Source organism: Nerophis lumbriciformis, linkage group LG11 (assembly GCF_033978685.3).
Source record: "Nerophis lumbriciformis linkage group LG11, RoL_Nlum_v2.1, whole genome shotgun sequence".
NCBI lineage: Eukaryota > Metazoa > Chordata > Actinopteri > Syngnathiformes > Syngnathidae > Nerophis > Nerophis lumbriciformis.
This window is the reverse complement of record NC_084558.2, coordinates 4,842,382-4,855,649: the sequence shown is the minus strand read 5'-3', so window position 1 is coordinate 4,855,649 and position 13,268 is coordinate 4,842,382. Positions and strand designations below refer to the sequence as shown.

General features: G+C 41.2%; 1 protein-coding gene across 1 annotated transcript; it reads right to left on the bottom strand.

Annotated features, from left to right (window-relative positions):
• Positions 1 to 1,171: 1,171 nt before the first annotated feature.
• mfsd1l (major facilitator superfamily domain containing 1-like) lies at positions 1,172 to 13,240 on the bottom strand. Its single transcript, XM_061967659.2, has 13 exons — positions 13,053 to 13,240; positions 10,874 to 10,974; positions 7,263 to 7,372; positions 7,137 to 7,192; positions 5,660 to 5,803; positions 5,411 to 5,569; positions 2,644 to 2,759; positions 2,462 to 2,562; positions 2,280 to 2,391; positions 2,071 to 2,208; positions 1,847 to 1,986; positions 1,660 to 1,771; positions 1,172 to 1,593 (listed from the first exon to the last, which is right to left on the bottom strand). The coding sequence occupies exons 1-13, from the start codon at positions 13,072 to 13,074 to the stop codon at positions 1,453 to 1,455; spliced, it is 1,452 nt and encodes a 483-aa protein (XP_061823643.1). The 5' UTR covers positions 13,075 to 13,240; the 3' UTR covers positions 1,172 to 1,452.
• Positions 13,241 to 13,268: the final 28 nt, after the last annotated feature.

The window sequence follows — 13,268 nt, the reverse complement described above, 5'->3', positions numbered from 1 at the left end:
CAAAATCACGGGTAGAAGCGGCCGAATTGAGTTTCCTCCGTAGGGTGGAGGAGCTCGAAGTAAAGCCGCTGCTCCTCCACATAGAGAGGAGCCAGATGAGGCGGTTCAGGTATCTGATCAGAATGCCCCCAACCCGGATGTCTCCCTGGGAAGGTGTTTGGGGCACGTCCGACCAGTAGGAGGCCACTGGGAAGACCCAGGACACATTTTGGGAAGAATATGTCTCCTGGCTGGCCTGGGAACGCCTCGGGATCCCCCGAGAAGAGCTGGACAAAGTCGCTGGGGAGAGGGAAGTCTGTGCTTCTCTGCTTAGGCTGCTGCCCCCGCGACCAGACCTCGGATAAGCGGAAGAAAAAGGATGGATGGATGGATGGACGAATAGCTCAGATATATGTTGTTTCTTTTTTTCTTTTTTAGCATTTTTTAACTACCGTATTTTTCGGAGTATAAGTCGCACCGGCCGAAAATGCATAATAAATAAGGAAAAAAAACATAAGTCGCACTGGAGTATAAGTCGCATTTTTTGGGGAAATTTATTTGAGAAAACCGAACACCAAGAATAGATATTTGAAAGGCAATTTTAAATAAATAAAGAATAGTGAACAACAGGCTGAATAAGTGTACGTTATATGAGGCATAAATAATCAACTGAGAACGTGCCTGGTATGTTAACGTAACATATTATGGTAAGAGTCATTCAAATAACTATAACATATAGAACATGCTATACGTTTACCAAACAATCTGTCACTCCTAATCGCTAAATCCCATGAAATCTTATACGTCTAGTCTCTTACGTGAATGAGCTAAATATTATTATTTGATATTTTACGCTAATGTGTTAATAATTTCACACATAAGTCGCTCCTGAGTATAAGTCGCACCCCCGGCCAAACTATGAAAAAAACTGCGACTTATAGTCTGAAAAATACAGTACTTTGGATTGCTTTTCGCAGGTTTCATAAACAAAAAGGTGAAAAACATCAAATCTGCCCCCAGTCTTCCATTTTTCAACAGATGTCATAACTTTACCTAGTAGCAAAGGTATATGCTGACATACATAAACACACCAAATTAGTCAGTCTGGATGAATAAATAGTCCTTAAAACAGCATCTCTGCATAAAAGTTCAGTAAAATAATATCGTCGCAACTTTTTTTTAAACAGATGTATTTTTCCAAGAGTTATGGTTGCAAGAAATGTGTACAATACAAAACATTAAGTCCGTTTGTGCCTACAATACATGTGTGTAGTGTCCTACTTGGCCCAAATTATTTGGGCTACAAATGTTATGACAAATCCCTTCTTCAAAGACATATTTAAAACATTGGCCACGGTTTTAAAAAAATTGTCTTTAAAAGCCAGATTATTAAAAGAAAGATAAAAATCTCTCTAAAACTGGCATCGCGCTTAAAAAAAGCGGTATAATGAAACTTAAGACAACTTGGAGAAGTTAGGAGTTGATGGAGTGGGACGGGAGTGCTTCATCCCCCTCATCCTCGCTTTCCTCTTCCTCTTCTTGGTTGAGGGGCTCTCTGTCAGGCTCTCTCTCCGCCTGTCCTGATCTTTTGGTCATCTTGTTCAGCATCCCTCCCTAAACAAAAACATCAGTGCCAAATAGAATACGATTGAGGGAGAAAAACGGTGGCAGATGTGTGACCTGTCTGTGATCGACCACGTTGAGCAGCACTGAGGTGACGATGCAGCCGACGGTGTTGGCCAACATGAAGATCATCATCCTCTGCCAGCGCCACAATGGAATCTTAGTGTCACTAAAGTAGGCAGAAAATAAAAAAATAAAAAAGTCAAAAGACTGCGAGCGCTTACTGATGAGAGATATTTCCTACCTGGATTTTGTGCCTAAAATCTGCCCGACGACCAGATTGGAGATGCCGATCCCAACCATCTGGACGGAGGTAGCAAGGCCCATGGCGGTGCCGATGGTGGCTTGAGGCACCACGAGAGGGATGGAAGGCCACATGCTCGCCTGCGGTACAGCGCAGGAATTGAATGTACAAACTCCTCTCACAAATTGTGTTCCGATATAAAAAGGCAAACATTTCCAACTCACGGCAGCAAAGGAGTAGGTAACTCCCAGCCAGATGGTGGAGACCAGAGGAGGGACGAAGGTGAAGGCCAGGAGTCCAAACACGGGCAGCGTGAACACGGCGCAGGCCACGGCGAAAACCCCCCGTAGACCAACGTAATCCTGAAACACCGCGACTTTTTGTTTTGTGCTTTAAATCAACACTTCGACTGGCGTCAGGAGTCATGACTTACTATGAGGATGCCGACGCTGGCAGAGAGGACAAGGGAGCTGTCGTAAACGGCCCCGGCGATGTAAGCGGCCTCCTTCTGAGTGTAGCCAGTGTATTTATCCTGAATGAACTTACTGGACAGAGAATCACATGATTTACTCATCAAGTCTTCAAAAGCACATTTGCTATTTTACTGTTTACTACCTGGCATCGGCAATGAAGGGGAAGATTCCGTTGTAGAAGAACATGATGGTGAGAACCAGCAGCCAGTATCTCAGCGACAGCAGTTTTACATCCTGGATTTTCTGCGGACAAAAAATTCAGTACAGAGTGAATAATCACAATGTGGGAAGGCGGTTTTACGGAGACTGGAAGAGTGTTTGTACCACTTTGCGAGACTCCTCCTGGATGGCACCGTCAAGACCCAGCTGCCTCATTCCCACCTTGTCCAGACTGCTGACTATGATGGCAGACGTGAAACCCAACACACACAAAAGAGCACCTGCAAAAAAAAACAAAAAAAACAAAAGGTCTGCTATTATGCAAAATTTATTTTTAAGGATGCTCTAACAGAAACATGTTTATGAACACCAAACGTAAAAATAACAAAAAATCCAGAAAAAGGCAGGCTTCGCTACACGTCATAAATAAAGCCTTGCGCTCTGCCAAGTATCTTTCAGCCAGTTACAGCCTGGGAGCTGTAAGCTGTATCATTTTGTTCTTTGTCATTAAATAGGTTAATCGAGCACGATGTTGTTAGGACCCATAGAAGATAGATTGTTTTTAATGTATTTTTTGCTGCAGAAACTTAACCTGACCAGTCAGTTCTTATAATATTAATTGGTTTTTGAGTAATAGGTAGATAACTAACTCTACTTGCAAAGCCCCCTTTCCATTGCCAGACTGGATATGTCGCCCTGTGTTGGTGTGATGTCGTCTACAGAACTGGAGCCCATTTCCCCGCATAGACAGTGTGGATAAAGGCATACAGTATACAATTATAATTTTTCATCACTTATTGCATGTTTTTGTCACCCTGGTCCATGATTATTTTAAAACTAATATGGTTAACTTCATGACAAACGTACAAATATTAAAGAATTGCCATTTTCAGACATCCCTGCTCTTCCATCTTTTCTTCCGCTTTCAGCATTTCCTCAATCATCTTGAGGGAAAACATCAGTAGAAGAGGACGCAAAATAGAATACGAGCGGCTTACCCTCTTTTTCTCTCATTTCTGTTTTTCTGCAGGTTGTAACTCAGTCTTTCTCTCCTTGATGGTGCTTCCGATTTACAGGATCGCATTCGCTTGAGTCTTTTTTAATTTGTTACATCCGAAATCAGATCGAAACCCTTAAAATGATCGCTAAAAATTACACTCTTCTCGCTTGGTGCGTCCCATTTTGCGTGGAGAGGTCCATACATTCCTCATATTGCCATCATTTGTAAATGTATGCAAGCTGACCCCTTCTTTAGTTGTATTGCTATGACCTGCAACAATGCGTCTGGCAGACATTATTTGATAAATCCTTAAAAGAACATGATTCGGAATGAAGATGCCAAAACCCAGACTATGCAATATGAAATTGCCTCCAAAAATGGGCTGAACCTTGTTAGAAAATAAGCATGAAGTCACTACTTTATATATTTTGCAGGGATTTTTACCTGTGGACAATATTTGTAGGTGCATAACTGTGAAATAAGTGCCAATGTTGTCAGCATTAGGGGCCCTTTAGTAGAATGTACATACTGTAGCTATTCTAGTGCCGTCTTGTCCCGCTCCATTACGTTACGTTGTGGTCCATGATATATTTAATTTATAACGTTTCACAAAGTGTATATGTAAAAAGGCTAGAGATGTCCGATAATGGCTTTTTTGCCGATATCCGATATTCCTATATTGTCCAACTCTTAATTACCGATTCCGATATCAACCGATACCGATATATACAGTAGTGGGATTAATACATTATTATGCCTAATTTTGTTGTGATGCCCCGCTGGATGCATTAAACAATGTAACAAGGTTTTCCAAAATAAATCAACTCAAGTTATGGGGAAAAATGCCAACATGGCACTGCCATATTTATTATTGAAGTCACAAAGTGCATTATTTTTTTTAGCATGCCTCAAAACAGCAGCTTGGAATTTGGGACATGCTCTCAGCATGGGGAGGTTGAGGTGAGCGGGGTTGGGGGGGGTGTATATTGTAGCGTCCCGGAAGAGTTAGTGCTGCAAGGGGTTCTGGGTATTTGTTCTGTTGTGTTTATGTTGTGTTACGGTGAGGATGTTCTCCCGAAATGTGTTTGTCATTCTTGTTTGGTGTGGGTTCACAGTGTGGCGCATATTTGTAACAGTGTTAAAGTAGTTTATACCGCCACCCTCAGTGTGACCTGTATGGCTGTTGATCAAGTATGCATTGCATTCACTTGTGTGTGTGAAAAGCCGTAGATATTACGTGATTGGGCCGGCACGCAAAGGCAGTGCCTTTGAGGTTTATTGGCGCTCTTTACTTCTCCCTACGTCCGTACAGCGGCGTTTTAAAAAGTCATACATTTTACTTTGTGAAACCGATACCAATCATTTCCTATATTACATTTTAAAGCATTTATCGGACGATAATATCGGCAGTCCGATATTATCGGACATCTCTAAAAAAGGCTACTACATTTTGGACGACACAGTTTGTGGGACCTCTGAGACTTATGAAAAAACTGTTGATAAATAGTCTAATATTGCATTTTGCATCGGCTGGGAACATCTCTACGCTGCTGACCCGTCTCCGCTCGGGATGGTGTCCTGCTGGCCCCACTATGGACTGGACTCTTACTATTATGTTGGATCCACTATGGACTGGACTCTCACAATATTATGTCAGACCCACTCGACATCCATTGCTTTCGGTCTCCCCTAGAGGGGGGGGGGTTACCCACATATGCGGTCCTCTCCAAGGTTTCTCATAGTCATTCACATCGACGTCCCACTGGGGTGAGTTTTTCCTTGCCCGTATGTGGGCTTTGTACCGAGGATGTCGTTGTGGCTTGTGCAGCCCTTTGAGACACTTGTGATTTAGGGCTATATAAATAAAGATTGATTGATTGATTGATTTTTAAGCGCAGAGACCTAATTTTGACAGATTCCTCCACTACTTACCGCCCCACAGGGTCCACTGCAAGCCAAACCTTTCTTCAAACCTCTGCGTGAAGAAGAAGTTGAGGACGGACCCCAAGCGAGAAAACGCTAAGGTAAGCCCAAAAGCTAAAGCCAGTTCCTTCCCCTTGAACCAGAAGGCGGTGATGCGGTTCTGGACGACTAAACAGGAAGTTGATAAGAAAGGAGTTAAACAGTAGTTACTCAGAATGGAGAGTACGGCGGTAAAGTAACGTAATGCACGGCACTTACTGGTCAGAGAACCGTTGCCTGATCCGAACAGGAGTCGTCCTGTGAGCATGAGCGGCAGCAGGTATGGAGTTCCTCTGAAGTGGGAACCCAGGGCGAACATGGAGGAACCCAAGACGCACAGGAAGGAGAAGAGGAACACTCCGACTGTGGAGAGACAGCAAGAAAAATCAAATACAGAAAAAGCTAATTCATAGCAAACCTTGGATATCATAAAAATATGTACACACTTTGAATAGTTCAATATGTGTATTATCTATGGATGTTCTGATCAAGGTTCTAGGCTGCCGGTTCCAATACCAACCATATGTATCAATTGTACATTTTCCAATTTATGTATGGTGAGTGCTATTGACAGTTTAACAATATCAAAACAATATTTAAACCACTTCCTTATTGTCTTTTTTGGGGCGGTATAGCTCGGTTGGTAGAGTGGCCGTGCCAGCAACTTGAGGGTTCCAGGTTCGATCCCCGCTTCCGCCATCCTAGTCACTGCCGTTGTGTCCTTGGGCAAGACACTTTATCCACCTGCTCCCAGTGCCACCCACACTGGTTTAAATGTAACTTAGATATTGGGTTTCACTATGTAAAGCGCTTTGAATCACTAGAGAAAAAGCGCTATATAAATATAATTCATTTCACTTCACTTTTATTTCATACATTTTTTTCGAGCACTTGCCATGTTTATCCTTGTTCTCCAGTGATAATGATACATTCTATACTAAGAAATGCAGTTTATATGCTGTAATGGAGGTGATTGTTATTCGCTTAGGGGAGCGGCTCCACACTGTGTATGGACACACATAATTAGCTGCTAAACGCTCATCAGCCAAAGGACTAAATATTAATAATGTCAGCCAGAGGGGATTGGCGAATGTGATTGGCTTTAAAAAGGCATTCACAATGGCAATCACATACTTTCCAACCGATACTTGTGGTCGACCAATCAGCACATCCCTAGTATTATTTGATTTAGAGTTAAAAAAGAGACAGAAATTGACATTTATTTTAACAGTTTTAACAAGCAAATTGCTCAGGTGATTCAGTGATTCACCTGCTCTGTGGCCCAGTGGTTAGAGTGTACACCCTGAGATCGGTAGGTTGTGAGTTCAAACCCCGGCCGAGTCATACCAAAGACTATAAAAATGGGACCCATTACCTCCCTGCTCAGCACTCAGCATCAATGGCTGGAATTGGGGGTTAAATCACCAAAAATGATTCCCGGGCGCGGCTATCGCTGCTGCTCACTGCTCCCTTCACCCCCCAAGGGGTTATCAAGGGTGATGGGTCAAATGCAGAGAATATTTTCGCCACACCTTGTGTGTGTGTGAGACAATCATTGGTACTTTAACTTTAACTTTAAGGGTCCAAAAGTATTTGCACACTTCTCCTGCACCGGTTTGCTATGTTAAAATTAACAAGCATGACAAAAAATGTGAGCACAACCCCATTTTGTACTGTGAGATTGAAATGGCCTTACAGCGATTGCCCAATTTGTCAATCAGGAAGCCAGCTAGGATCACCACCACCGCGTTCCTGATGATGAGAGAAACATGATTAGTTTAACACTCTTGAACACCATTTACATAACAATGCGTGCACTCACGTCCACGCATAGATAGCATAGAGAAGATTGTACTGCTGGGGGGTCATCCCCAAGCCCACCACACAGTCCACCGTCCCATTGATCACCGTCGCATTGGGACATGTCAGGTTCTATCAGAGGGGGCAACACAGTAATTAGTGTTATCATTTGATTATATACATTGAATATATAAAGGGAAAATATCCAAAATAATTTATATGGTGTGGGCATTAAGGGCGCCGCCCTCAACTGGTTCCGGTCGTACCTAACCGACAGGAGTTTTTGTGTAAAAGTAGACAGTTTTATGTCGTCCACAGCTCCTTTACCACATGGGGTCCCCCAGGGCTCAATCCTTGCCCCAATTTTATTTGCGCTTTACCTTCTCCCCCTTGGTTCTATTTTTAGGAAGTACAGTATTGCATTTCATTTTTATGCCGATGATTGCCAGATTTATTTTCCCATGGCACAAAATAACACGGTTCAACGTCTTATTGACTGCCTGCACGACATCAAAGTCTGGCTTTCAGCTAACTTCCTGAGCCTAAATGAAGATAAAACAGAAGTTATGTTGTTCAGTCCAAGTCGCTCTCCCTCCCCCAACGTTGACCTCGGCACTCTGACCCCGTATCTCAGCGACTCTGTCACAAACCTGGGGGTAAAGTTTGACTCAGATTTTAAATTCGAAAAACAAATCAGCAGCGTCGTTCAAAAAAGCTTTTATCAATTACGCCAAATAGCGAAAGTGAAACCGCTTCTATCAAGACATGATCTTGAGAAATGAATCCACGCTTTTATCTCGACTCGTCTTGATTATTGTAATGCCCTGTATGTAGGCATTAGCCAGGCCTCCCTCGCCCGCCTGCAGCTCGTGCAGAACTCTGCTGCTCGTCTGCTAACACAGACCCGCAGACGTGAGCACATCACCCCTATTTTAGCGTCCCTTCACTGGCTCCCTGTGCGTTACCGAATACATTTTAAACTCCTTTTATTTGTTTTTAAATGTCTAAACAACCTCGCGCCAACCTATCTCTCCGACCTCCTTCAGCCTTACTGCCCCACCCGATCCTTAAGATCAGCCGATCAGCTGCTGTTGACGGTCCCTGACACAAGGCTGAAGCTTAGAGGTGACAGAGCTTTCGCCGTTGCTGCTCCCAAGCACTGGAACGACCTACCCCTGAGTGTTAGACAAGCCTCCTCTCTTCCTGTTTTTAAATCTCTCTTAAAAACATACTTTTATTCCATGGCTTTTAACACTGAGTGATATCCATCCTGCAATGGCGCCCCATAATACACCTGCTCTGATCCTGTTTTTATGTTTTTATTAATTCTATTTTAATTATTTATTTTTTATCGTGTTCTGTTTGTGTTGTGTTGTGTTTGCTCGGTACTTTTAACCTGCTCATTGTACAGCACTTTGGCTACCCCTGTGGTAAATTTTAAATGTGCTCTATAAATAAAGTTGATTTGATTTGATTTGATTTGATATTCTTTATAAAGTAAGACACATGCTGAATAAGAAATGTCTGCATGTTATATTATTCTTTTATTTTTCCATATCTAACATATTGTGTTGACGTTTGGGGAAATGTTTATAAAACAAACATAGACCCAATAGTTAAACTTCAAAAACGGGTAATTAGAATAATACACAAAGTGTGCTACTATGAACCTCTTAAAATGTTCAGATATTGTGTTTTTAGAAACAATGGAAAATATGTTTCGGGTAAAGAACAACAGCCTTCCAGCTTGTAGGTTATTTAAATTAAGAGGAAAAAATGATAATTTACGGGAGGTATTGATTTTTGAAATATGTAAAGTAAGAACGAATATAAAATACAAATGTATTTCAGTTTTTGGAGTTAAATGGTGGAACAAGCTCAGTGATGAGTGGAAGACAGGTCGTTCTTTCTTAAGGTTTAAGAAAGCCTTGAAAGGTGAAATAATGGAAAATTATCAAATACAGCAAAGATTACTTTCATTCAATTGATCTTTTCAACGTTGATGTTCCAGGCAATCTAATTATCAGTGAATGTATAGGATAGGCAAATATAAGCCTTGGCTTCAGCCTATTCCTTTTTCGGTCATTCTTTTTCTTTTTGTGTGTGTATGGGTATGATTGTCAGAGGTGGGTAGTAACGCGTTACATTTACTCCGTTACATCTACTTGAGTAACTTTTGGGATAAATTGTACTTTTAAGAGTAGTTTTAATGCAACTTACTTTTACTTTTACTTGAGTATATTTATAGAGAAGAAACGCTACTTTTACTCCGCTACTTTTATCTACATTCAGCTCGCTACTCGCTACTAATTGTTATCGATCTGTTAATGCACGCTTTGTTTGTTTTGGTCTGTCAGACAGACCTTCAAAGTGCCTGCGTTACTGGTGACGTTTCACTCCGTTCCACCAATAAAATGCAGTCACTAGTGACGTTTGACTCCGTTCCACCAATCAGATGCAGTCACTGGTGACGTTAGACCAATCAAACAGAGCCAGGCGGTCACATGACCTGACTTAAACAAGTTGAAAAACTTATTGGGGTGTTACCATTTAGTGGTCAATTGTACGGAATATGTACTGTACTGTGCAATCTACTAATACAAGTTTCAATCAATCAATCAAAAGTGTGAAGGAAAAAAGACACTTTTTTATTTCAAACGTACATCTCGTCACAAGCCTAAAGACTGACTGCACAGTTCCTGTCTTCACAATAAAAGTGCCGCTCCATCGCGCCTGCGCTTTCAAAATAAGAGTCTCCGAAAGCCAGCGCAAACAAGCTAGCAAGCTACGGAATTTGCCGCCAATGTATTTCTTGTAAAGTGTGTGAAAACGAAAATGGAAGCTGGACAAATAAGATACCAAAAACCAACCACTTTCATGTGGTATTAGACAGAAAGGAGGAACTTTTTTTCTCCTGCATTTGAAAACGTGGACGTTAAGCACTGCTGTCTGATTACAATCAATGCAAGTCATCAGAATCAGGTAATACACCAACTTATATTCTTGTCAACATGAAAGAAATGTGTTAAACATGCATGTATATTCATTAAAACACCTTTAACATGTAAACAAAAACTGCAAAATAAATACATATAAATGATATACTGTATATATCAATGTATGTGTATATATATATATATATATATATATGATATGTGTGTGTATGTTACTCATCAGTTACTCAGTACTTGAGTAGTTTTTTCACAACATACTTTTTACTTTTACTCAAGTAAATATTTGGGTGACTACTCATTACTTTTACTTGAGTAATAAATCTCTAAAGTAACAGTACTCTTACTTGAGTACAATTTCTGGCTACTCTACCCACCTCTGATGATTGTTAATATGTATTTTTTGATTGAAACTTTATTAGTAGATTGCACAGTACAGTACATATTCCATACAATTGACCACTAAATGGTAACACCCGAATAAGTTTTTCAACTTGTTTAAGTCGGGGGTCCACGTTAATCAAATCATGGTAATCATGGTATCATCTGTGCTGTTGAATTGATCACACAAAATTGTTGATTGTATGATCGAATTAAACTCATTTCATTCATTCATTTGATTACATTTATAATCTATTGGAAAGAACGTGATAGAAACAGGCACTATCTTTGCCATACTAACCCCTTGAAACTGATCCTGCAGAACACTGGGGATGTCAAAGCAGAAGTAGGAGCCAAACGTCAGCAGGCAGTTGAAGAACAGCACCAAAAAGCGATAATAACCTGCAAAATGTCAAAATGGAGATTTCTGTATTAGCAATAAATACAGTCACTGTCAAACACATTTATGGTACATTGATTCACTAACACAATGACTTAGTTTCATAAGTCCTTTCAGAATCAGAATCAGCATAGTTTTTATTAATATATTATTATTTAGATCCATTTTTTGTCTGAAATAATGACTGACTTGATCAGATATACAGTGGGGCAAAAAAGTATTTAGTCAGCCACCGATTGTGCAAGTTCTCCCACTTAAAATGATGACAGAAGTCTGTAATTTTCATCATAGGTACACTTCAACTGTGAGAGATAGAATGTGAAAAAAAAACTAGGAATTCACATTGTAGGAATTTTAAAGAATTTATTTGTAAATTATGGTGGAAAATAAGTATTTGGTCACTTCAAACAAGGAAGATCTCTGGCTCTCACAGACCTGTAACTTCTTCTTTAAGAAGCTCTTCTGTCTTCCACTCGTTACCTGTATTAATGGCACCTATTTGAACTGGTTATCTGTATAAAAGACACCTGTCCACAGCCTCAAACAGTCAGACTCCAAACTCCACTATGGCCAAGACCAAAGAGCTGTCGAAGGACACCAGGAAAATAATTGTAGACCTGCACCAGACTGTGAAGAGTGAATCTACAATAGGCAAGCAGCTTGGTGTGAAAAAATCAACTGTGGGAGCAATTATCAGAAAATGGAAGACATACAAGACCACTGATAATCTCCCTCGATTTGGGGCTCCACGCAAGATCTCATCCCGTGGGGTCAAAATGATCATGAGAACGGTGAGCAAAAATCCTAGAACCACACGGGGGACCTGGTGAATGACCTGCAGAGAGCTGGGACCAAAGTAACAAAGGTTACCATCAGTAACACACTACGCCGACAGGGAATCAAATCATGCAGTGCCAGACGTGTCCCCCTGCTTAAGCCAGTGCATGTCCAGGCCCGTCTGAAGTTTGCCAGAGAGCACATGGATGATACAGCAGAGGATTGGGAGAATGTCATGTGGTCAGATGAAACCAAAATAGAACTTTTTGGTATAAACTCAACTCATCGCGTTTGGAGGAAGAAGAATACTGAGTTGCATCCCAAGAACACCACACCTACTGTGAAGCATGGGGGTGGAAACATCCTGCTTTGGGGCTGTTTTTCTGCTAAGGGGACAGGCCGACTGATCCGTGTTAAGGAAAGAATGAATGGGGCCATGTATCGTGAGATTTTGAGCCAAAACCTCCTTCCATCAGTGAGAGCTTTGAAGATGAAACGTGGCTGGGTCTTCCAGCATGACAATGATCCCAAACACACCGCCCGGGCAACGAAGGAGTGGCTCCGTAAGAAGCATTTGAAAGTCCTGGAGTGGCCTAGCCAGTCTCCAGACCTCAACCCCATAGAAAATCTGCGGAGGGAGTTGAAAGTCCGTGTTGCTCGGCGACAGCCCCAAAACATCACTGCTCTCGAGAAGATCTGCATGGAGGAATGGGCCAAAATACCAGCTACTGCGTGTGCAAACCTGGTAAAGACCTATAGTAATCGTTTGACCTCTGTAATATAACCTTTGTTGGCAATAACAAAGTATTGAGTTGAATTTTTGTTATTGACCAAATACTTATTTTCCACCATAATTTACAAATAAATTCTTTAAAATTCCTACAATGTGAATTCCTGGATTTTTTTTTCACATTCTGTCTCTCACAGTTGAAGTGTACCTATGATGAAAATTACAGACCTCTGTCATCATTTTAAGTGGGAGAACTTGCACAATCGGTGGCTGACTAAATACTTTTTTGCCCCACTGTATATGTTGGCATCACAAACAAATGAGGCAACATTGAATTGAGGATTTATTACTGAACGAAATGTTGCCATTAAGTCATTTTGGTCACTTTAATAGCCGCGAAATCTGCTAACTTAACCATTGTTGTGAGCCAATTCTTAAAGGAAAAGCGAGAAATTCGCTAATATCACATAGCAGAATCGAGTTTTGTGGATAAAAACGTTAACAAATTGGAACAATTTCCCTTGTGGAGCTATAAAGCTCGTCTTAAATCTAAGTTGAGTCTAACAAACGTACCTTTCTCTGCGGGTTGTGCCATGCTGACGAATGCTTGAAGAAAAGTCAACACATTTAGTTTTGTTTACATGCGGACAAGCTAAATTAGCATGGGAGTTTTAAAAAAAACAACAACAAATCTGTCAAGTATGCGGATGGATCTTTTGTAGTAACATGGCTGGGCAGCACTTGTATACATCTGTTAAAACCGCGCAGGCGCAAACATGGCTGTTCCGG